Raw genomic sequence first — 24388 nt, forward strand, 5'->3', positions numbered from 1 at the left:
CAGAATTGGCATTTATACAAACCTTAAAAAATATATAACTAAGGCCGGCGCCGCGGCTCAGTAGGCTAATCCTCCGCCTAGCGGCGCCGGCACACCGGGTTCTAGTCCCGGTCGGGGCGCCGGATTCTGTCCCGGTTGCCCCTCTTCCAGGCCAGCCCTCTGCTGTGGCCAGGGAGTGCAGTGGAGGATGGCCCAGGTGCTTGGGCCCTGCACCCCATGGGAGACCAGGAAAAAGCACCTGGCTCCTGGCTCCTGCCATCGGATCAGCGCGGTGCGCCGGCCGCAGCGCGCCGGCCGCGGCGGCCATTGGAGGGTGAACCAACGGCAAAGGAAGACCTTTCTCTCTGTCTCTCTCTCTCACTGTCCACTCTGCCTGTCAAAAAATAAAAAATAAAAAATAAAAAAAATATATATATATATAACTAAGGTATTCACTGTACCGTGGTCATTAATTAACTAGAGAAGCTGTAAAAGCACCTATCTGCCCTATAATAGGGAAATGGTGAAATAAACTCTCCTCAGGTGGGAGCCAGGTTTCCAGCAAACACCATTTCCTTATATTCTTTCCACACCTGTTAAAGCCCTGCAACTCCAAGATCTAGCCTCTTTATTCTCCAATTTCCAACTGGAAGTCACTAGCAAAGAGAAGACTAGGCAGGAGGCTGACACGAAGATGTATGTATGGAAATAAGCGATTGAACTAGACCAGTGAGAATAAATCAGAGAAGCAGCACAGATGACCACAGAGGCCGACTGGCTGCTCTGTCAGCTAGGAAGGGCCAGCACCTGCACTGCTGCCTTGTACGTAACAGAAATATAAGAGTAGTCACACAGTAAACCAAGGTAAGAGCAGGGCTAACAAAAAGACAATACACAAAGAGGGTGGCGTAGAGCGCTAGCATTGTGGCACAGGGTAAATTTAAGCTTCCACTTGTGATGCTGGTATCCATGTTGAAGTACCAGTTTGCATCCTGGCTTTGCTGCTTTTGATCCAGTTTCCTGCTAACGTGCCTGAGAAGCCAGCGGAAGATGGTTCAATGAATCCACCAGATATCTAACACACACTTCTCAATAGCCAATAGGTCAAAAACAAAGTCTGAAGGAAAAAAAAAAACAAAAACAAAAAACTCATAGGTCAAATTAAAATTACATTATTACATTTTGGGGAGGGGAGGAGCAGTGCTGTGGCGCAGTAGGTTAATACCCTGGCCTGAAGCGCCGGCATCCTATATGGAAGCCGGTTCAAGACCCGACTGCTCCGCCTCTGATCCAGCTCTCTGCTATGGGATGGGAAGGCAGAAAATGGCTCAAGCCCTTGGGCACATGCACCCATGTGGGAGACCCAGAAGCAGCTCCTGGCTCTTGTCTTTGGGTCGGCACAGCTCTGGCCGTTGCAGTCAACTGGTGAGTGAACAGTGAACCAGCAGATGGAAGACCTCTCTCTCTCTCTGCCTCTCCTCTCTTTGTGTAAAATCTGACTTTCAAATGAATAAATAAATCTCTGAAAAAAAAAATTACATTGAGGAGCCAGTGCTGTGGTGTAGCGGGTAAAGTTGCTACCTGCAGTGCTGGCATCCCATATAGGTGCCAGTTCAAGTCCCAGCTGCTCCACTTCTAATCCAGCTCTCTGCTAAGGCCTGAGAAGCAGTAGAAGATGGCCCAAGTTCTTGGGCCCCTACATCTGTGTGGGAAGACCAGGAGGAAGCTCCTGGCTTTGGATCGGCACAACTCTGGCCGTTGTAGCCAATTGGGAGTGAACCAGTGGATGGAAGACCTCTCTCTCTCTCTGCCTCTCCTCTCTCTGTGTAACTCTGACTTTCAAATAAATAAATCTTTTTTTTTTTTTATTTTTTTTTATTTTTTTTTTATTTTTGACAGGCAGAGTGGACAGTGAGAGAGAGAGACAGAGAGAGAAAGGTCTTCCTTTGCCGTTGGTTCACCCTCCAATGGCCGCCGCTGCAGCCGGCGCACCGCGCTGATCCTGGCAGGAGCCAGGAGCCAGGTGCTTTTCCTGGTCTCCCATGGGGTGCAGGGCCCAAGCACCTGGGCCATCCTCCACTGCACTCCCTGGCCATAGCAGAGAGCTGGCCTGGAAGAGGGGCAACCGGGACAGAATCCGGCGCCCCAACCGGGACTAGAACCCGGTGTGCCGGCGCCGCAAGGTGGAGGATTAGCCTATTGAGCCACGGCGCCGGCTCCAAATAAATAAATCTTAAAAAAAAAAAAATACATTGAATGAAAGAAAATTAAAATAGGACATAATTTATGGTACACAGATGAAGCAGTGGTGAGATGACAGCACTAAATGATTATCTTTAAAAAAAAAGATTTTTTTTTTATTTGAAAGGCAGAATTACAGAGAAACACAGGCAGAGGCAGAGAAAGGTCTTCTATTTGCTGGTTCACTTCCCAAATGGCTACAATGGCCAGAGTTGAGCCAATCAGAAGCCAGGAGCTTCTTCTGGGTCTCCCACGTGGGTGCAGGGGCCCAAAGACTTGGGCCATCTTCTACTGCTTTCCCAAGCCACAGCAGAGAGCTGGATTGGAAGTGCAGCAGCTGGGACTCCAACTGGCACCCATATGGGATGCCGGCACTGCAGGCAGAGGCTTTACCCGCTAGGCCACAGCACCGACCCATAAATGATTATCTTGAAGTATCAATTAACTAAACTTCAGGGAACTAGAAAAATCAAAAACAAAGTAAGCAGAGCCGGCGCCGTGGCTCAATAGGCTAATCCTCCAACTTGCGGCGCCGGCACACCGGGTTCTAGTCCCGGTCGGGGCGCCGGATTCTGTCCCGGTTGCCCCTCTTCCAGGCCAGCTCTCTGCTATGGCCAGGGAGTGCAGTGGAGGATGGCCCAGGTGCTTGGGCCCTGCACCCCATGGGAGACCAGGAAAAAGCACCTGGCTCCTGGCTCCTGCCATCGGATCAGCGCGGTGCGCCGGCTGCAGCGGCGGCCATTGGAGGGTGAACCAACGGCAAAGGAAGACCTTTCTCTCTCTGTCTCTCTCTCTCACTGTCCACTCTGCCTATCAAAAAAAAAAAAAAAAAAAAAAAAAGTAAGCAAAATAAAAATAGAATTGATTAAATAAAAACATAGAGAAAACTGATGAAACAAAAATTTGATTCCTTGAAAATATCAGTAAGATAAAAAAAATGCTCTTGCAAGGCTAACAAAGGAAAGGAGAGAAGAGACCATCACCAATGCAGGGATGAGACATGGACTATTACTGCAGATCCTGCAATCATAAAAGGATAAGGGAATAATATGAACAAGTCTACCCACATAAATCTGACAATTTTGGAAAAAATGGCCCAATTCTTTAAAATGATAGCTACTCAAAATGAAATATATATATTAAGGGGGCCCTATATTTAACAAGAAAATTAAATTTGTAATTTTAGAACTCCCAAAAAGGAAATCTACAGGTGCAGATGGTTTTGCTAGATACTGCTACCACATTTAAAAACAAAACAAGGCCGGCGCCTGGCTCACTAGGCTAATCCTCCACCATGCGGCGCCGGCACACCGGGTTCTAGTCCCGGTCGGGGCGCCGGATTCTGTCCTGGTTGCCCCTCTTCCAGGCCAGCTCTCTGCTGTGGCCAGGGAGTGCAGTGGAGGATGGCCCAGGTCCTTGGGCCCTGCACCCCATGGGAGACCAGGAGAAGCACCTGGCTCCTGGCTTTGGATCAGCGCAGTGCGCCGGCCGCGGCGGCCATTGGAGGGTGAACCAACGGCAAAGGAAGACCTTTCTCTCTGTCTCTCTCTCTCACTCTCCACTCTGCCTGTCAAAAAAATAAAAATAAATAAATAAAATAAAAAAATAAAAAAGAATTAAATTATAAAAAAAACCCTTAATATCAATTTTAAGCAATCTCTTCCACAAAATTGAAGAGGAAGAGATAACTCTAACTTCATTTTTATGAAGCCAGTATTATCCTAATACCAAAACTAGACAAAACAACCTGGAAACTACAGACTAACATCCCTCATAAATACAGATACTGAATTCCTTAACAAAATATAAGCAAGTAGAATTGAGCAATAAATAAAAAGAATATAAGCCATAGCCAAACAGAATTTATTCCATGGCAACATAAGTATGACATCTGAAAATAATTCAAGGTAACACACTATGTTGACAAACTAAAAAAAAAATCATTAGACAAAATTCAATATCCATTCATGATTTGGAAAAAAAAAACAAAACACCAAACTCAGAACATTAGCAAGGCAAGAACTTCCGTAACTCAACAAAGAACATCTACGAAAAAACCTCTAGCTAATTTCCTTTATGTCACTGGTTCTAGCAAGCTTAGTGAGGCAACAAAATAAAAGGAATATAGGTTAGAAAATAGGAATAAATTATTCCTTTTTGCTGATGCATCACAGTTTATGTAGAAAATCCAAAACTATCCACAAAAGCAAACAAAAACCCCTTGAACTAATAAGTGCAGAAAGGTTTCAGAAAAAAATCAACATACAAAAACCAAATTTTTCCACATGCTAACAATTAACATGGGAAAAGCAAAATATAAACGATTACATTTACAGTGGCTAAAAACAAAACAATCTATGTTTAAATCTAACTAACCAATGTATAAGACTTGTATGTTCATGGGGGTGCTGCAGCTCACTAGGCTAATCCCCCGCCTGCGGCACCGGCACTCCGGGTTCTAGTCCCAGTTGGGGCGCCGGTTCTGTCCTGGTTGCTCCTCTTCCAGTCCAGCTCTCTGCTGTGGCCTGGGAGTGCAGTGGAGGATGGCCCAAGTCCTTGGGCCTTTCACCTGTGTGGGAGACCAGGAGAAGCACCTGGCTCCTGGCTTCAGATCGGCGCAGTGCGCAGGCCATGGTGGCCATTTGGGGAGTGAACCAATGGAAGGACGACCTTTCTCTCTCTCTCTCTCTCTCTCTCTCACTGTCTAACTCTGCCTGTCAAAAAAAAAAAAAAAAAAAAAAAAGACTTGTATGTTCAAACTACCAAATGCTGATCAAAGTCAAGATTTAAATAAATAATGAGATATACTATGATCTAGAATTATGACTCCACACAATTCTCCTGAAATCTATGAACAAAATCTCAGCAAGATTATTTTTATAGATACAGACAAGCTTATTCTAAAATTTATATAAAAGACAAAGAAACTGGCATAGTGAAAATTATTTTGAACAAAAGGAAGAAAGTTCAAATACCCACATCAAAAAGATATTGAACATCATTAGTCAGCATGGAAATGCCAAACAAAACCACATCTGGAAGGAAGACCTTTCTCTCTGTCTCTCTTTCTCACTGTCTATAGCTCTGCCTGTCAAATAAATTAAAAAAAAAAAAATACCATCTCATATGGGCACCAGTTTGAATCCCAGCTGCTGCTCTGCCCATCCGGCTCTCTACAATGGCACGGAAGGGCAAGTACTTGGGATCCTGCTCCTGGCTTCCGAACAGCCCAGCTCTGCCTGTTGTGGCATATATACATACAGATTTAGGAACATGGTAATGATACTTCCCACCCTACCCTTCCTCTCACCGCTGATCCAACCCTTCTTCCTTCTCCTCCTTTCATTCCCACTCTTAATTTTAACAAAGATCTACTTTCAGTTTACTTAATGATGGTAAGGTTAACCCTACACTAAGTTAAGGAGTTCAACAAATAGTATGAAGGAAAAAACAATATCCCTCAACAGAAGAGACAAGGGCTGTAAACAATCACTGAGTCTCAAAATGTCCATTTCACTCCAATACATTACACTTTTTTTTTATTAGACAGGCAGAGTTAGACAGTAAGAGAGAGAGACAGAGAGAAAGGTCTTCTTCCCGTTGGTTCACCCCCACCAAATGGCCACCATGGCTGGTGTGCTGCGCCAATCCAAAGCCAGGAGCCAGGCACCCCTCCTCCTGGTCTCCCATGCAGGTGCAGGGCCCATTCCTCCACTGCCTTCCCGGGCCACAGCAGAGAGCTGGACTGGAAGAGGAGCAACCGGGACTAAAACCTGGCGACCATAGGAGATGCTGGCACCTCAGGCGGAGGATTAACCAACTGAGCCACGGCGCCAGCCCCCAATACATTACACTTTAGGTACTCTATAAACTGTACACTTAAAAATGGTAAGCTGGTTAAAAAAGTAAAAGAAAAAGAAAAAAATTAAAAAAAAAAAAAAAAGAAGAAAGTAGGAGTGATCCCTCTACTCATTTCAGGATATTTTTTTTTTGAAGATTTTATTTATTTATTTGAGAGGTAGAGCTACAGACAGTGAGAAGGAGAGACAGAGAGAAGGTTTTCCATCCATTGGGTCACTCCCCAAATGGCCGCAATAGCCGGAGCTGCACCGATCCGAAGCCAGAAGCCAGGAGCCAGGAGCCAGGAGCCAGGTGCTTCTTCCCGGTCTCCCATGTGGGTGAAGGGGCCCAAGGACTTGGGCCATCTTCTGCTGCTTTCCAGGCCACAGCAGAGAGCTGGATTGAAAGAGGAGCACATGGGACTAGAACCGGTGCTCATGTGGGATGCTGGCACCACAGGCAGAGGATTAACCTGGCCCCTCATTTCAGGATATTATACAGCTACAGCGGCGCTGGAATGCCAAAGCCCCATATCTATAATACATAAAAAATTCTAAAAACTCAGTAGTAACAAAACAAAAACCAATCCAATGAGGGACAAGCATTTGGCACAGCAGTTAAGACGCTGCTTGGAACACCTGCATTCCATATCGGAATACGTGGATCTGAGGCCCAGTTCCATTTCCAATTCTAGTTTCCTACTAAAGCGCACCATGCAAGGCAGCTGATGATCGCTCCAATGTCTGGGTCCTGACCACCCACATGGAAGACCCCATACTCAATTCCAGGCTCCTGGCTTACATCTGGCCCAGTCCTACTTGCTATGGGCATTTGGAGAGTGAACCAACAGACGGCAGATCTCTGTCTGCCTCTCTACCTTTCAAATAAATAGAAATATGCAATAAATAATTTTTAAAATATCCAATGAAAAAATGGGCAAAAGACATGAAGTGATATTTCATCATCAAAAAGGATATACTGGGACCTGTTTTATGTCACAGCAGTGTAAGCTGCCACCTATGACATGGACATACGGTGGTTCAAATCCCAACTGCTCTGCTTCTGATCCAGCTCTCTGCTAATATGCCTGGGAAAACAATGGATGATGACCCAAGTGCTTGGGTCTCTGCACCCACGTGAGAAATCTGGAAGAAGCTCCTGGCTACTGGCTTCGATCTGGCCCAGCCCTGGTCATCACAGCCATCTGGGGAGTGAACCAGTGGATATAAGATTTCTCTCTGTCTACCTCTCTCTCTGCAACTCTGCCTTTCAAATAAATAAACCAGTGCCCATATGGGATGCCTATATCATAGATAGCGGCTTAACCTGCTGTGTATGCCACAACAGGCTTCAATAAATCTTTTTTTAAAAAAAGATTTTTAAATCCTTTTTAAATACAGATTACAAATAAATAAAAGATTTACGGCATCATTACCTACTATGGAAATTTAAATCACAATCATTATACATTTAATAGAATGGTTAAAATAAAAAATAGTGATAAAATAAAGATAGTGATATAACCAAATTCTGATGAGGATGCAAAAGAACTAGGTCACTTACTAAAGTAGCCAGGGTTTTCCAGAGAAACCCAGGACATACATTTCTTATTACAGAGGGAGGGAGGGAGATAGCGATTGGCTATAGAAATTGGCTCATGTGACTGCGGGGACCAGCAAGTCCAAACCTGTAGGGTGTGCTTGCAGGATGGAGATTCAGCTAAGATTTGATGTTACATTCCTGAGCCCCAAATACATGGGGCAGGAGAGCAGGCAGGAAACGCAGGCAGGGTTTTTATCAAGCAATCTTGAGACAGAACTGTTTTTTTCTTTAAGAAACTTAATTTTTGTTAAGACCTTAAACATTGGAATAAAACCCACCTACATTACATACCACATCAGAAAATCTGCTTAACTCAAAGTCTATGAATTCAAATGAAATCACATAAAAAAAAAATCACAGTACTATCTAGACTGGTGTTCGGCCAAACAATTGGACACAAGTTGACACATACAACCATAACCATTACACACAGAGAAGCTAGTGGGAACACAGGAACAGCCATTTCAGAAAATAGTTTGGCTATTTCTTCTAAACAAAAAAAGCAGTTATTGTATGACACAGCAATTGTACTCTTGGGCATTTATCTCAAGAGAAATGAAAATCTATTTATCTCAAGAGTTCATATAAAATCCTATACAGCAATGTTCACAGCAGCTTTATCTATAATAGCCAAAAATTGTAAATGTTTTTCAATGGGAAAATGATTAAACAAACTACGGTATAATTACCATGGAATTCTACTCAGAAATATAAAGGAAAGACTGCCAATACACAAATAACTTGGATAGCTGTCTAGGGCACAATGCTGAGTGAAAAATGCCAGTCTTAAAAGGTCACATATTCATGATTCCATGTACACAACTTTTTTTTTTCCCAAAAATTTATTTATTTATTTATAGGTCAGAATTTCAGAGAGAGAAGGGGAGAGATCTATCCACTGGTTGACTCCTCAGATGGCAGCAATGGCCAGGCCTGGGCCAGGCTAAAGCCTGGAGCCAAGAACTTCATCCCAGTCTCTCACGTGGGTACAGGAGCCAAACACCTGGGCCATCCTTCATTACTTTCCCAGGCGCATTAGCAAGGAGTTGGATTGGAAGTGAAGCAGCTGGGACTCGAACCACAGCCTGGACTTGAACCAGTGCCATATGGGATGCCAACACTGTAGACGGTGGCTTAACCTGCTGTACCACAGCACCAGCCCCACTATGTTTTAAAATGAGAGATAAAGAACAAATTAGTGGTTTCCAGAGGGATGGTGGGACAAGGGGGATGAGTGTGAATACAAGGGGGCTGCACAAGGGAGATCTCTGTGGTTGCTGGGCAGCTCAGAATCATGGAAGTCACTGGTAACCTTGACAAGAGCAAATGGTGGTGGCCTAATGTAACTAACTTACCTATCCTTACTAAGAGTTCCATCAAAGGAGAAATCTGTGTATTTCATGTTTCCTGAAGCAATCTGACAATTAACATTCAGTATTTGTTGAACAAATGCAATCTCTTAATGAGTCAACTTAACACGAGGGTGCCTCAAAAGTTCATGGAAAAATGGAGTCAAAAGATGTTTATTTTAGTGCAAACCAAAATAAACCCGTGCATACTCATATAATAGAGAATTGTCATGTCTGTCCCCCGAAATTGCAGTATCCTACTGCCTAACTCCAATCTAAATCCTAAACTGGCCCCAATTTACCTCATCCAGTTTTATCCCCCCCTCCATGCCTCTCTCTAAGCTGCTAGCATTTTTCCAGAATTGTCCTGTCCCCTCTGCTGGGGATCCCTCTCCTGTTTCTCCACCCAGTAAGTTACTCTTCATCCTTCAGCATACAGCTCCAGTGCTCTCTCCTTTGAGGGCCCTCCCTGGCTTCCAGGCACTCAGCTCTTACCTTTTGGTGGCACCTCGTACAAGTCTCCACTGTGGCACACATAATATTGTCCCTAATGAACGTCTCTCCATCTAGGCTGAATATTCTTCCCACAGAAAGGAAGACTGCAGTTAAAAAAATATATTTATTTATTTATTTGAAAGGCAGAGCTACAGAGAGGCAGAGGAAGGATGGAGGAAGGGAAGAGGGGTGGGGAAGGAGGGAGGAAGAGGATCCAAAGCCAGGAGTCAAGACCTTCCTCTGTTCCAAGGACAGAGAGAGAAAAAGAGAGGTCTTCCATCTGCTGGTTCACCCCAACTGGTCGCAATGGCCAGAGCTGCACTGATCTGAGGCCAGGAGCCAGGAGCTTCTTCTGGGTCTCCCATGTGGTGCAGGGGCCCAAGGACTTGGGCCTTCTTCCACTGCCTTCCCAGGCCATAGCAGAGAGCTGGATTGGAAATGGAACAGCCAGGACTTGAACCAGCACCCACATGGGATGCCAGCATTGCAGGTGGCAACCTTTCTCGCCACACCACAGGGCTGTCCCCTCACTTCTTTTAAACTGCTGACCTTTGACTGTGGAGCCAGTCAAAATGGGAGCTCAGAGGTGGCAAAGTAATGAGTGTCACTCTCTAATTTTATCAGAAAAATCAGGTAAAGATTTGGCCCAACTTAGGGCAAAGGGACTTGATTTCCAGGCTAAGAGGGCATTCCCAGAACTAAAGAAATAAGCAAGCCATACTAGCTACGTTGTTCAGGTGCGTTTCTAACAAAGTGGCATGTATGGAAATGTACCTTCACTCTGAGAGCTGATGGCCTGTCCAGCAGCCTAGAATTTGGGAAGAGGGATGCTTATCCATTGTGCTGAAAGCAGAAGTGATCAGTCCTCAACAACCTATGTGACTGGGAAACAATGGCAAGAAAAATAAAACACAGTGGACTCCATCTGTGCTTTTGGTGGTATTTAAAAGCACACTGGGACCGGCACTGTGGTGTAGAAGGTTAGGCCTCTAGCTGTAGCACTGGCATCCCATGTGGGTGCCAGTTTGAGTCCTGGATGCTCCACTTCTGATTCAACTGTTTTTTTTTTTTATAAAATTTATTTTATTTATTTGAAAGTCAGAGTTACAGAGAAAGGTAGAGACAGAGAGAAAGGTCTTCCATCCTCTGGTTCACTCCCCAGATGGCTGCAACGGCTGGAGCTGCGCCAATCTGAAGCCAGGAGCCAGGAGCTTCTTCCAGTTCTCCCACGTGTGTTTACTACAACTATCCACAAAGTTAGGAAAATAATATAATTCTCAAATGTGGCTTTTATTGAAGTCAACTGTAGTTGATAAGTTTTATTTCATTGGTTAAGTTTTAGATGCAGAAAACCAACATTATACTTTAATGAATTGTATATAATTTTTCCATTTCTGGGGTATCTGACTTACAGAGTTAAAATTAATTGCACACACGCAAAAGGAAACAGCAGATTTCATCAGCATTGTAATGACTGATCTTTCAAGGTAGTAACTGTAAACAGAAAACCTTTGTTTTGAAGCTAAACACTTAAATAAATCAGATATTTTGGTCAAGTAGCTTGATTCAGAATATAGACAGATAACTATAAACATAAAGTACAGGAAAAGAAGTCTGAAATTCAGATTGTCTGTTTAGATCCTAAAAGTAACTAGTAATCCCAGAGTAAAGAAAATGTTGCTTTACTGTATCCTTTTGTCATTTATTTCATTGTTCTATATTGAAAAAGATTTCTAATTATTTTAATTTATGTAAGTTGAGCCCATGAAGCAATGAATATTTCTTTTTTTTTTTTTTTTTAATTTTTTTGGCAGGCAGAGTGAGTGGACAGTGAGAGAGAGAGACAGAGAGAAAGGTCTTCCTTTACCATTGGTTCACCCCCCGGTGGCCGCTGTGGCCAGCGCCTGCGGCTGGTGCACCGCGCTGATCCAAAGCCAGGAGCCAGGTGCTTCTCCTGGTCTCCCATACGGGTGCAGGGCCCAAGGACTTGAGCCATCCTCCACTGCACTCCCGGGCCACAGCAGAGAGCTGGACAGGAAGAGGAGCAATCGGGACAGAATCCGGCGCCCCAATCGAGACTTGAACCGGAGTGCCGGCTCTGTAGGCGGAGGATTAGCCTAGTGAGCCGTTGCGCCGGCCGCAACAAATATTTCCATTGTTTAATTTCCTGTGATATAAAACTTTTAAACTTTTTTTGTTTTATAAAATCAAGTTAAAAATGACAATGATGAATCAAATTAAATGCCCTTTTTTTTTTTTTAAAGATTTATTTACTGGAAAGTCAGTTACACAGAGAGAGAAGGAGAGGCAGAGAGAGAGAGGCCTTCCACGCACTGGTTCAATCTCCAGTTGGCCGCAATAATCAGAGCTGTGCCGATCTGAAGCCAGGAGCTTCTTCCAGGTCTCCCACGCGGGTGCAGGAGCCCAAGGACTTGGGCCATCTTCTACTGCTTTCACAGGCCATAGCAGAGAGCTGGATCAGAAGTAGAGCAGCTGGGACCAGTACTGGCATCCCATATGGGATGCCAGTACTGCAGGCGGCAGCTTTATCTGCTATGCCACAGCGCCAGCCCCTTAAATCTGTCTTAAAATAGTTTGATATTAGTATATTAATGAAACTTTTTTTTTTTTTTGACAGGCAGAGTGGACAGTGAGAGAGAGAGACAGAGAGAAAGGTCTTCCTTTACCGTTGGTTCACCCTCCAATGGCCGCCGTGGCCGGCGCGCTGCAACCGGCGCACCGCGCTGATCCGATGGCAGGAGCCAGGTGCTTCTCCTGGTCTCCCATGGGGTGCAGGGCCCAAGCACTTGGGCCATCCTCCACTGCACTCCCTGGCCACAGCAGAGAGCTGGCCTGGAAGAGGGGCAACCCTCTTCCAGCGCCCCGACCGGGACTAGAACCCGGTGTGCTGGCGCCGCAAGGTGGAGGATTAGCCTAGTGAGCCACGGCACCGGCCATTAATGCAACTTAATGGTCATTGGAATGAATTCAATACTCATATTACAAATGGTTTCTCATGCCTACTAGGCTGTAGGGCCTAAGATTTATCAAGTTGAGTAAGTCTTTGAATGTAATGGATAAGCTTTGATTATACCTACACCTCTTTCCTCTTATAACAGTAGACGTTAAAATAAGCATCCTTTTAATAGGGCAGATATCATTTGCTATTAGTTTAGCTGAGCAAATATTATATTGTAGTGGTTTTCCACACTCTTTGTCTTATTGACAGCCTACTTTTCCTTATGTACTTAAAATCATACTTACCTTTTGTCTTCATTGGTAATGTCATTAGGGATATTCTTTCTATCTAGTTGACAGTATTTTCTAATTTTAAGGCAAACTTCTAAAATGATTGCTCTAATTTGTATTCTAAAATCTTATGTTGTAATTATTCAAATTATTTCATGCTTGGTGTTAGTGTTCTAAGATCTTTGTGTTAACTCACTTAACTGTCACTTTTATTAAATATGTATTCATAGTCTGAAAAAAAAATGAGGGGTTTTAAGGTACAATGGAACAGAGCAAATAACTTCACTTGGAGAGACGTAAGACTATCTTCAGAAAGATGGGACTTGGGCCGGCGCTGTGGCGTAGTAGTTTAAGCCTCTGCCCACAACGGTGGCATCCCACATGGGCTCCAGTTTGTGTCCCGGCTGTTCTTCCAATCCAGCTCTCTGTTTGTGGTCTGGGAAGGCAGTGGAAGATAGCCCAAGTAATAAAAGATGGCCCAAGTACTTGGGCTCCTGCATCTGTGTGGGAGACCTGGAAGAATCTCCTGGCTCCTGGCACTGGATCGGTAAAGCTCCAGCTGCTGTGGCCATTGGGGGAGTGAACCAGCAGATCAAAGACCTCTTTCTCTCTCTCTCTCTGTCTTTCCCTATGTCTGTAACTCTGCCTCTCAAATACAATACAATAAATCTTAAAAAAAAAAAAAAAAAAAAAAAAAAGAATGCTGGGACTTTACACAATGTCCTCTCCACCAACCTCTGACAACCATTGTTACAGGACAGGCAAGGCAAAACAAAGATGGCATGGTATCTGCCAAACATAAACTTACAGGTTGGCGAGGAGACAGGTGTACAAACTTGTGATCAGAAGATGATGTTAAACAGACACAAATGCAAAGTGCTTTAGAGAAACAGAGGAGGGAGTAATTGGCTATTTCTCCCTCCTTGAGAAAATATGAAAGGAGCCTTGAAGCATCGATAAGCAGATGTGAGCAGATACTCCAGGCCAAAGAAATACTAGAGCAAAGATCCAGGACATGAAGAACATGGGTCATGAAGACAAAGCTTGCAATGTAAGAAGAGACCATGGGCACCTAGAAGAGAATGGTGGGAAGGGGCCAATCTGGAGGACCTTGAGTGAACAAACCTGGCAGGCCTAGAAAAGTCTACTGAGGGCCGGCGCCGTGGCTCACTTGACTAATCCTCTGCCTGCGGTGCTGGCACTACAGATTCTAGTCCCGGTTGGGGCACCGGATTCTCCCGGTTGCTCCTCTTCCAGTCCAGCTCTCTGCTGTGGCTTGGGATAACAGTACAAGATGACCCAAGTCCTTGGACCCCTGCACCCACGTGGGAGACCTGGAAGAAGCACCTGGCTCCTGGCTTCAGATTGGCGCAGCCTCCAGCCATTGTGGCCATCTGGGGAGTGAACCAGCAGATGGAGGACCTCTCTCTCTCTCTGTCTCTACCTTTCTCTGTAACTCTGTCAAATAAATAAAATAAATTAAAAAAAAAGAATAATCAGAGATTACAGTAAATATATACTGGGGCAAGAAAGCAATCATTGGAGTAACTTACTCTAAAAACCTTAAACTTTACAAAGATGGTATCCACATACAACAGAGGTTAGTAAATACAGCCAACTGGGTTTGGTTCACGCTTATTCTTGTAAATAAGGCTTTATTAGAACACAGCCACACTTACTCATTTACGTATTGTGTACAGCTGCTTCTGCATCACATCAGAAGTGTGTTGCATTTGGAACAGTATTAATCCTCCCAAATCCCCAAATATTTACTACCTGGCCCTTTACAGAAAATGTTAGCATACTCTCGGTCCTCACCACACCCTCTGACTCACTTCTGACCCCACCTGGAAACAAGTGGTGGTATCATGAGCTGTTGGGTGTTCTTCATAAGGTCTTCAAAAAGCTAAATGCAGGTAAGCTGGTTGGTTCCATGCCAAAGAAGCAACACAAGTACCAATAGTCATCAAGTCTGAAGTAGCAAGGTAGATTTCACACTTGTAATTTAAAAAGAGCTAGGAACACATCTTTAGTAAAACAATGTGCTGTCATTTTTAACCAGCATGCAAGCTAAACCAGGGGGGCAGCCAATACAGTACCAGGAACATTAAAGGAACTGTCTACAGTAAGAAGCATCCTCAACACAGGCTTCTTAACCTCACCAGCCAGCCAAGCACCTGAAGCCTCAGGGTGAACCCCATGAATGCTCCTTGATTTCCCAAGCTGTAGCTCCACCCACGTCAGCCAGCTTCAAGCTCTCATTCACCCAAGTGGTGTACAAATTTAACAGCTTTACCCATAACGTAAACAGAATTGCTGATGAATATGAAATTCTTTCCACAAGTGCTCTGCTCCTTAAGGAAAATATTGATTTTCTCAGCCTCAATTGGTCATTTAAAAGATACAAAGGGAGCTCAGGTATTTAGCCCACTGGTTAAGACACTTGAATTCCACATGGGAGTACCCAAGTTCTATTCCTGGTCCTGGTTCCTGGCGCCAGCTTCCTGCCAATGCAGACCCTGAGAGGAAACAGTGATGGCTTAAGTAATTGGGTTCTTGTGACTTGCATGGGAAACCTAAATTGCGTTCTTGGTTCTCAGCTTCAGTCCCAGACAGAGAATATTGTGGGCATTTGGGAAGTGAACCAATGGATGGTACTATGCTAGACCCCTCTCTCTCAAAAAGTAATAATTAAAAAAAAAAAAAGAAAAGAAAACAAGGCTGAAGATGAATACAACTACTTAAAAAAATAAATAAATAAAAAAGCCAGTAGAGGGGCTGGCACTGTGGGCGTAGCAGATAAAGCTGCCACCTGCAGTGCCAGCATACCATATGGGCGCTGGCTCATTTCCCAGCTGCTCCACTTCCAATCCCACCCTCTACTTATGACCTGGGAAAGCAGAAGATGGCCCAAATTCTTGGGGCCCTGAACCCATGTGGGAGATCCAGAAGAAGCTCCTGGCTACAGATCAGCCCAGCTTTGGCTGTTGCAGCCATTTGCAGAGTGAAACAGCAGATGGAAAACCTACCTCTCTGTGTCTCTCTGTCTCTCTCTCCCTGCCCTCTCTCCGCCTTTGCCTCACTGAAACTCTGCCTTTCAAATACATACATAAATCTTAAAAAAAAAAAAAAAAAAAGCCAGTAGAAAACCCCAGGAGTGCGGCCGGTGCTATGGTGTAGTCATTTCAAAGTCAAAAGCAGTCAAGATTCCAGTGGTCTAAAAGACCAGCAGAAAAATCCTGCATCTTTCTTCTTTCCTGAAAGAGAGAGACGTGGTGTTGCATCTGGACACACACATCACCGCCCTTCATGCACAAAGATGACATTAAAGGTGGTTTTTCCCTCTGCTTCCTACCACCACCAAGGCAGCTGGGTGACCTGACAGAATGTGAAAGCATTGCTTCCACCAATAAACAGCTGTGCTGGGGCTCAGCTAACACAGCTTTATGCCTTGGGCAAATCCCTTAATAGCTCCAAGCCTTAGGGTTTCTTAATCTGTAAAATGAATAGCTTTGATAAAGGGCTTCTACAGCCTCCTTTAAATATGATCATTCTAGCTCTGAAATCATCCCTGTGTAACTCACTGCACTACACACAACATAAAAATGGCATGCATCAACAAGTCCTTACTTCATTTCCTGCTATCTTTCTCCACCTATTCTATCATCACAAAACCAGTGGTGACAACAAGTCTGGCATGATTCCGGACCCGGATGTTCAGCTCTTGAATCTAATTTCAGTGCTAACTGTGTACCTGGATTTAGTAGGTCAAAAGGAAATATTTAGGTACTGTGCCTTTCACCCACTGAAAGGACATTTTCTTCTGGAAGCTAAATTCTAAGATCCTGATTCAAAGCCTCAGCAGGGGCCTTGGCAAAATGCTGTGAAGACTGATGTCAGCAAATCTTTTTCTTTTTCTTTTTCTTTTTTTTTTTTCTTCTTCTTTTTTTTTTTTTTTTTTTTTTTGACAGGCAGAGTTAGAGAGACAGAGACAGAGAGTTATAGACAGTGAGAGAGAGAGAGAGAGAGAAAAAGGTCTTCCTTCAGTTGGTTCACTCGCCCAATGGCCGCCACAGCCAGCACTGTGCCAATCTGAAGCCAGGAGCCGGGTGCTTCCTCCTGGTCTCTCATGCGGGTGCAGGGACCCAAGCACTTGGGCCATCCTCCACTGCCCTCCCGGGCCACAGCAGAAAGCTGGACTGGAAGAGGAGCAACCGGGACTAGTACCCGGCGCCCCAACCAGGACTAGAACCTGCGGTGCTGCAGGTGGAGGATTAGCCAAGTGAGCCACGGTGCCGGCCAGCAAATCTTTCAATAATCTTTTATCAACCCTTTAAAACAAAGAGTGTGTGTGTGAAGGGGGTTCTTCTCTCTCCTAAACCTCTAAATCTGTGAATAGTATGCATATTTAGTGACCCTATTCTCTCACTAAGAGACAAAGAGATGAGGGAGAATAGAAATGTATGGGCTGGTGCCGCGGCTCACTAGGCTAATCCTCCACCTGCAGAGCCAGCACACCGGGTTCTAGTCCCGGTCGAGGCGCCGGATTCTGTCCCGGCTGCCCCTCTTCCAGGCCAGCGCTCTGCTGTGGCCTGGGAAAGCAGTGGAGGATGGCCCAAGTCCTTGGGCCCTGCACCCACATGGGAGACCAGGAGAAGCACCTGGCTCCTGGCTTTGGATCAGCACGGTGCGCCGGCCGCAGCGGCCACTGGAGGGTGAACCAATGGTAAAGGAAGACCTTTCTCCCTGTCTCTCTCTCTCACTGTCCACTCTGCCTGTCAAAAAAAAAAAAAAAAAAAAAAAAGAAATGTATGGACCAGGTAGCTCCAATCTCAAGAGTAACAAGGAATCTAGGGAGTCTGTCCAACTGGCTGGTCCCAGACAGACCTGACAAATGCTGCCTGAGCCCCAGTTCCTGTTGGTCCAAAGAGATGGAATCACCCGCTGGGGAGAGGGGATGAGAATCTCCATGGATGCAACACTCTATTAGGACCAAATCTTTTGTCAAGAAGTACTGGACTGGGACTGGTGCTGTGGCACAGTGGGTTACAGTCCCAGCCTGCATTGACAGTATCCCATACAGGCGCTGGTTCAAGTCCTGGCTGCTCTACTTTCAATCCAGCTCCCTGCTAACGTGCCTGGGAAAGCAGTGAAGGATGACAGTGGAGGATGTCTTAAGTCCTTGGGCCTGTGCACCCATATGGGAGATCCAGAAGAAGCTCCTGGCTCATAGATCCAGTAGCTGTTGCCATCTGGGGAGTGATCCAGCGGATGTAAGATCTCTCTGTGTCACTCTGCCTTTCAAATAAATTAAAAAAAAAAAAATAATAAGTAGTATTGGACTGCTAGCCTTCTAACCTTTAAGATAAAATGATATGTCAAGAAGGACCAGGGGTTTTTACAGTTACAGAGAAAGGTAGACACATGCATGCACGCACACACACACACACACACACAGAGAGAGAGAGAGAGAGAGAGAGAGAGAGAGGGAGAGGTCTTCTATATGCTGGTTCACTTCTCAAAAGGTCACAATGGTCATAGCTGTGCCGATTCAAAGCCAGGAGTTTCCCTCTGGGTCTTACACGTGGGTACAGGAGCTGAAGGACTTGGGCCATCTCCTGTTGGTTTCACAGGCGCATTAGCAGGGAGCTGGATCAGAAGTGGAGTAGCTAGGACCCAAACGAGCGCCTCCATGGGATGCTGGTGCTACAGGACAGGGCTTCTTTTTTTTTTTTTTTTTTTTTTGACAGGCAGAGTTAGACAGTGAGAGAGACTGAGAGAAAGGTCTTCCTTCCGTTGGTTCACCCCCCAGATGGTTGCTACGGCAGGTGCGCAGCGCCGATCTGAAGCCAGGAGCCAGGTGCTTCCTCCTGGGCTCCCATGCGGGTGCAGGGCCCAAGGACTTGGGCCATCCTCCACTGCACTCCCGGGCCACAGCAAAGAGCTGGACTGGAAGAGGAGCAACTGGGACAGAATCCGGCGCCCCAACTCGGACTAGAACCCGGGGTGCCGGCACCGCAGGCAGAGGATTAGCCTAGTGAGCCACGGCACCGGCCCCAGGCCAGGGCTTTAACTGGCTGAGCCACAGTGCCAGCCCCCAGGGGCTTTTTCTGATGACTTTCAAGTTACCATAGATACATAATGTAATTTTTTAAAAAGATTTATTTATTTGAAAGGCAGAATTACCGAGAGACAGAGGCGAAGATAAAGAAAGAGATTGAGAAAAAGAGGTCTTCCATCTGCTGGTTCACTCCTCAAATAGCCACAACGGCCAGAGCTGGGCTGATCCACAGCCAGAAACCAAGAGCTTCTTCAGGGTCTCCCACGTATGTGCAAGGGCCCAAGGACTTGGGTCATTTTCTGCTGTTTTCTCAGGTATGTTTGCAGGGAGCTGGGTCAGGAGTGGAGAAGCCAGGACTCAAACTGTGCCCATATGCTATGCCAACACTGCACACAGCAGCTTTTAACTGCTACACCACAGTGCTGGCCCCAGAAAATAATTTTAAAAACTAGTGTATTTGGGTGGCGCCATGGCTCAATAGGCTAATCCTCTGCCTGCAGAGCCGGCACACCGGGTTCTAGTCCCGGTCGGGGCACCGGATTCTGTCCCACTTGCTCCTCTTCCAGTCCAGCTCTCTGCTGTGGCCCGGGAGTGCAGCGGAGGATGGCCCAGGTGCTTGGGCCCTGCACCCGCATGGGAGACCAGGAGAAGCACCTGGCTCCTGGCTTCGGATCAGCGTGGTGTGCTGGCCGCAGCACGCCAGCCACAGCGGCCACTGGGGGGTGAACCAATGGTAAAGGAAGACCTTTCTCTCTGTCTCTCACTGTCCACTCTGCTTGAAAAAAAAAAAAAAAAAAAAGCTAATGTATTACTCTTTTCTGTCATCCTTTTACTTATTCTACAGGCTCTCAAGGAATTTAGATTTCCAATATTTCCAAAAAGAAAAGTCTAGGTCCATGAGTTCGCAGTGAATTTTGAGAATGTGGCATGCCTACTAATGCTCACTTTCATACTCTACCTATAACTCAGGAAGACAGAAAACAAGATCACATAGTAAAGATGAGTACATTGGCTGGCGCTGTGGTGTAGCAGGTAAAGCCGCTGTCTGCAGTCCCAGCATCCCCTGTGGGCACCAGTTGAAGTCCCAGCTGCTCCACTTCCAATCCAGCTCTCTGCTATGGCCTGGGAAAGCAGGGGAAAATGGCCCAAGTCCTTGGGCCCCTGCACCTGTGTGGGAGATGAGACCCAGAAGAAGCTTCTGGCTTGGGACTGGTGCAGCTCTGACCGTTGCAGCCATCTAGGGAGTGAACCAGTGCATTGAAGACCTCTCTCTCTCTCTCTTTTTCTCTGCCTCTCTATAATTCTGCTTTTCAAATAAATAAATAAATCTTTAAAAAAAAAAAAAAAAAGATGAGTACAACTGACCTGAAGGTAGATCAAGTCACACTGTTGCAGCTGAAATCAGTTCAGTCACTGTCAGAGACAGTGGAGAAGGAGCACATGAAAGAATAGAGAGCAGCAGTCTAGCCCTAATTCCTCAACCTGTGACCCTGGACAAGTCCCTTCCTGTCGGAGAGCTGGTCCTTATCCATAAAATGCAAGCTTATCTGAGCAATGAGTAAGGCAATGACCACTTGGTTCAGATAAAATCACTCAAAATTAAATGAGGAGCTAAAACAAATTCAAAATGATAGAGTGAATGTACATATACCTCTTCACTCCCTCTAGAAACTCCGTTAAGTTTATTAACAAATATCTACTGCTTACTAGAAATCCTCTATGTAGTTATTTGAATATATTAACCAATAGAATCCTCAAGACTCAGGTAGGTAACGATCCTCATTGTACTGATGAAGAAACTGAATCACCAGTATTTAAGGAAGCTGTTTAGTGTTTTTTTGTTTGAAGAGCTATTTATTTCTTTGAAAGGTAGACCAAGAGGCAGAGACAGAGATCCTGCATCCACTGGTTCACTCCCCAAATGGCTCCAACAGCCAGATCTGGGTCAGACTGAAGTCAAGAGCCAAGAACTCTGTCCTGTCTCCCATGTGGGTGCAGGGGTTCAGGCACTTGCACCATCTTCCACTGCTTTCCCAGATCCATTAGCAGGGAGCTGTATCAGAAATGGAGCAGCCCGGACTCAAACTGGCACTCTCCAATATGGGATGCGGGCGTCACAAGTGGTGATTTAACCTGCTGCGCCATACTGGCCCCCTTGTTTACAAGTTTTCACAGCTAATGTGCGACAGAATCAAGATGCAAACGCAGGCAGTCTGGCTCCAGAGTCTGTGGGATGCTGCCTCTGACTGAAATCAAGGCACAGCAAACATCCCAAGGAAAAACAGACAGATTAGAAAAGTCAACAAAATTTTAGAAGATGAAAAGCAGACAACTGCATATAACTGTCTCAGATGAGCATTCTCAGCTCTGAAGATGGCAGGCCACTGTAGAATTTCTCCAGAATTCAACCACTGGAGGCTCCAGTTTCCTCACGTGAGCATGAGGAGGGGCTGAAAACAAGCTGCACCTGTACCCGTGCTCAGGGGAGCAACTGCGCAGTCACCACCCTTGAGGAGACAGGAGGCTGACTCTGAACAGGACGGACCAGAGACTCAAACTTGGGTAACGAGGGCGCCGCTGACAATCAGAGCCAGGCTTACACCACCTAGAAAGCAGCCTGAAGGAAGGGCCATGGACTCTAAACACGGATCCATTACCCTACAGTCATGGCTCTCACAGTATGATGGTGGACCACATGAAAGCATCTGTGGGACTTGTCAGAAATGCAAGTTCTCGGGCCCAGGCCAGACCTGTGAATCAGTAACACTGGGCTGAGGTCCCACAACCAGTATTTAAACAAGACCATCAGGTGATTCTAATGCCCACTGCAGTTTGAGAACCACTCCCCTTCAGGAAGGCCTACAAATCAGTAAACAATCCCACACCAAAAAGCTTCCAGCCAGCTTTTGAGTACCTGTTTATTTGAGAAACAGCCTGGACATACAGGAGTTCAGGAAGAACTCCATCATGAAAGACGGAGGCCAAAACAGAGTCCACGGAGCAGCCCTGGAGGAGGCAGTGAAATGTGGCAGAGCCTGGTTTGCTTGGCCTCTCCCCAGCCTCCACACTGCTCAGAGTTATGCCTCAGTCTCCACGTCAGAGTTCCAAACCCAGGGAAGCAAATGCTCTCAGCAGGCCTGTACGGCACTAGCCTAAGCCTTTTACCAGCTCTTATGTCCCAGATCCTTCAAACTAACACAGCAATTCAGACTGACACTCCTGGCGGCACCTATCATAATTTACTTGTCCCTTTGAATGAATAAAAAGCATTTCAATGGAAAGTCATACAAGAATTTTTCTAAGGGTTTGCTCTAGTCTGTACTTGCTTCATTTTAATTTTTTATAGAAAGATTTTATTTAATAAATATAAATTTCATAGGTACAACTTTTGGATTACAGCGGTTGTTCCCCCCATATGCGCCCTCCCATCCCCATGTACTTGTTTTAATTTATTTTTTTATTTTTTGACAGGCAGAGTGGATAGTGAGAGGGAGAAACAGAGAGAAAGGTCTTCCTTTGCTGTTGGTTCACCCTCCAACGGCCGCCGCGGCCGGCGCACCGCGCTGATCCGATGGCAGGAGCCAGATGCTTATCCTGGTCTCCCATGGGGTGCAGGGCCCAAGTACTCGGGCCATCCTCCACTGCACTCCCTGGCCACAGCAGAGAGCTAGCCTGGAAGAGGGGTGACCTGGACAGAATCTGGCATGCCAGCGCCGCAGGCAGAGGATTAGCCCAGTGAGCCGCGGCGCCGGCCCCCCATGTACTTGTTTTAAATACAGAGGTGAAATGTCCTACTTTAATTTCTGTACAAGTGGCAGTGACCATCCGACTCTGCCATGGCCTTTTTGCTTCTCTGTGTCTCACAAGCTCACCTGGATCAAGCTTACAGCCTAAATCTTACAGCAAAAATCCTCTCCCATTACTGCCACAATCACACTGCTCCCCCACTTACAAATCTCTAGTGGCCTTGACGCCTTCCATCTCATAAGCAGGTGGACCAAAACACCTCTCCTTTATTCGAACTTTCTCTGCCTCCTTTAGTCCAGGTCATTTTTCTCAATCCTTTTGGCTCCGCTCTCCCCACCTGAGAAGATCCTGCCACTCTGTCCTCTAAAGGAGAGGCTTACAGTAAGTAAAAAGTTCCGTCAGGCATAACACAAGGAACACTTCACATTTCCTCATTTAGTTCTCACACTAATGTGATGAATTCGGAATCATCTTTATTTTTACGTTTGGAAAACTGAAGCTTAGAGAGATTAAGGAACTTGCCCAGGGTTACCACTAGATATTAATCCAAATCCTCCTCTCCGAAGCCATCTTCTTAACCATCCCACTCTACAAGCTCCGGCGTTTCTGACGCACATATATGGAAAAACTGCCTTAACCATGAGAAAAGTAAGAAGGGCAAAAAGATCTCTGCACAATTCTTTCTCAAACACAAGGTCATCCATAAACGCTGAGTCTTCCAGCCAAAGCCCGCCAGGGAACACACCTGCAGCCGCACCTCCGCGGAGTCCCGGAGCCCAGAAGGGCGGCAGGCTCTCGCCACCGGAATGCGGGCGGGGAGCAGGTGGTGGACCACGCCTCTCCCCGCAGCCCGGCCCGGCCCCGCACCTCGGCGGTGGGGCGGGAGGGGTCCCCTTCCAAAGACCTCCAGGTCCGCCCGTAAAAGCTCTTGAGAGGCGAGACCGCAACCTGGCGATCAAGGGCAGGGAGTGACCGCTCCGCGACCAGAGAGGGTGTTGCAGCAGCGCCCACCAGCATACGGAGGCTGCCCCAGCCCCTCCTCCGCAGGGGGTGACAGGGAGGGAGGCGGCCACCCCGCCGTCGCCCACTCCCAGGCCCTCACAGGCGCCCCTTCAGCCCTTCCGTCCGAGGGCTCCGAGACTGTGCCTCTGCCCCGCCCGCTCGGCCCCGATCCCCCGTCTCGCCTGGGCCCTTTCCGCCCAATGCTCGCTCCCCGCCACCCCTCCGCCCGGTCCCCCGCCCCTGGGCGCCCCGCTCGGCCCCTTTCCCCTCAGCGCCCAGGCCGCGGTACCTTGAGCGTCACGTCGCACAGCTTGCCCTGCCGCCGGATCTCCTCCATGACGCCGTAGCCGCGGCTGGGCAACTCGGAGACCGAGAAGTGCACCAGGTCCTCCAGCTCCTCCGCGCCGTCCTCCACCATCTTCCCCCGCCGCCGCAACTGCGCAGGCCTCGCCGGCCAGCCCCACTCCAACCAGGGCGGGGCGAGGGTGCACGCCGTCTGCAGCTGGGCGCGCGGAGCTCGAACCAGAGGGGCCTGCGCGGCCGCCGTAGTCGCAACTCCTCTTCGCCGGAAGCCCCGCCGTCCCGCTTCCTGGTTCATCCACTGCCTTCGTTCCCCTACTACATCGACTTAGACTTCGTTTATGCAGCTGCCGTAGTCTTTCGAGGTTGACTGCCCTCATCTCCCGTCTCCCTGATACACGCCTAACCTCACCCGAATCCTCGACGGAGGACCGCGGACTTCCTTTCCGTCACCACCCGGTACTTCCGGAGTCCCCGGAAGCGCCCCGTTGCTATGGAGACCGTATACCACCAGGCTGGCGCA

General features: G+C 46.8%; 1 protein-coding gene across 4 annotated transcripts in view; it reads right to left on the reverse strand.

The window, feature by feature from the left end:
- The window catches only part of KLHL18 (kelch like family member 18), a 70111-nt gene extending 45723 nt beyond the window's left edge, over window positions 1-24388 (reverse strand). For 2 of the 4 annotated variants that reach the window (XM_070050928.1, XM_070050927.1), the window contains exons 1-2: window positions 23855-24388; window positions 9507-9610 (exon numbers count right to left, since the gene is read on the reverse strand). In XM_070050928.1, the coding sequence (XP_069907029.1) occupies window positions 9507-9610; window positions 23855-24245 (495 nt within the window). In that variant the 5' untranslated portion in view covers window positions 24246-24388. The remainder of the gene's footprint in view (window positions 1-9506; window positions 9611-23854) is intronic. The other 2 variants (XM_070050930.1, XM_070050929.1) reach the window with 1 other exon arrangement.

Source organism: Oryctolagus cuniculus, chromosome 10 (assembly GCF_964237555.1).
Source record: "Oryctolagus cuniculus chromosome 10, mOryCun1.1, whole genome shotgun sequence".
In the NCBI taxonomy this organism is placed as follows: domain Eukaryota; kingdom Metazoa; phylum Chordata; class Mammalia; order Lagomorpha; family Leporidae; genus Oryctolagus; species Oryctolagus cuniculus.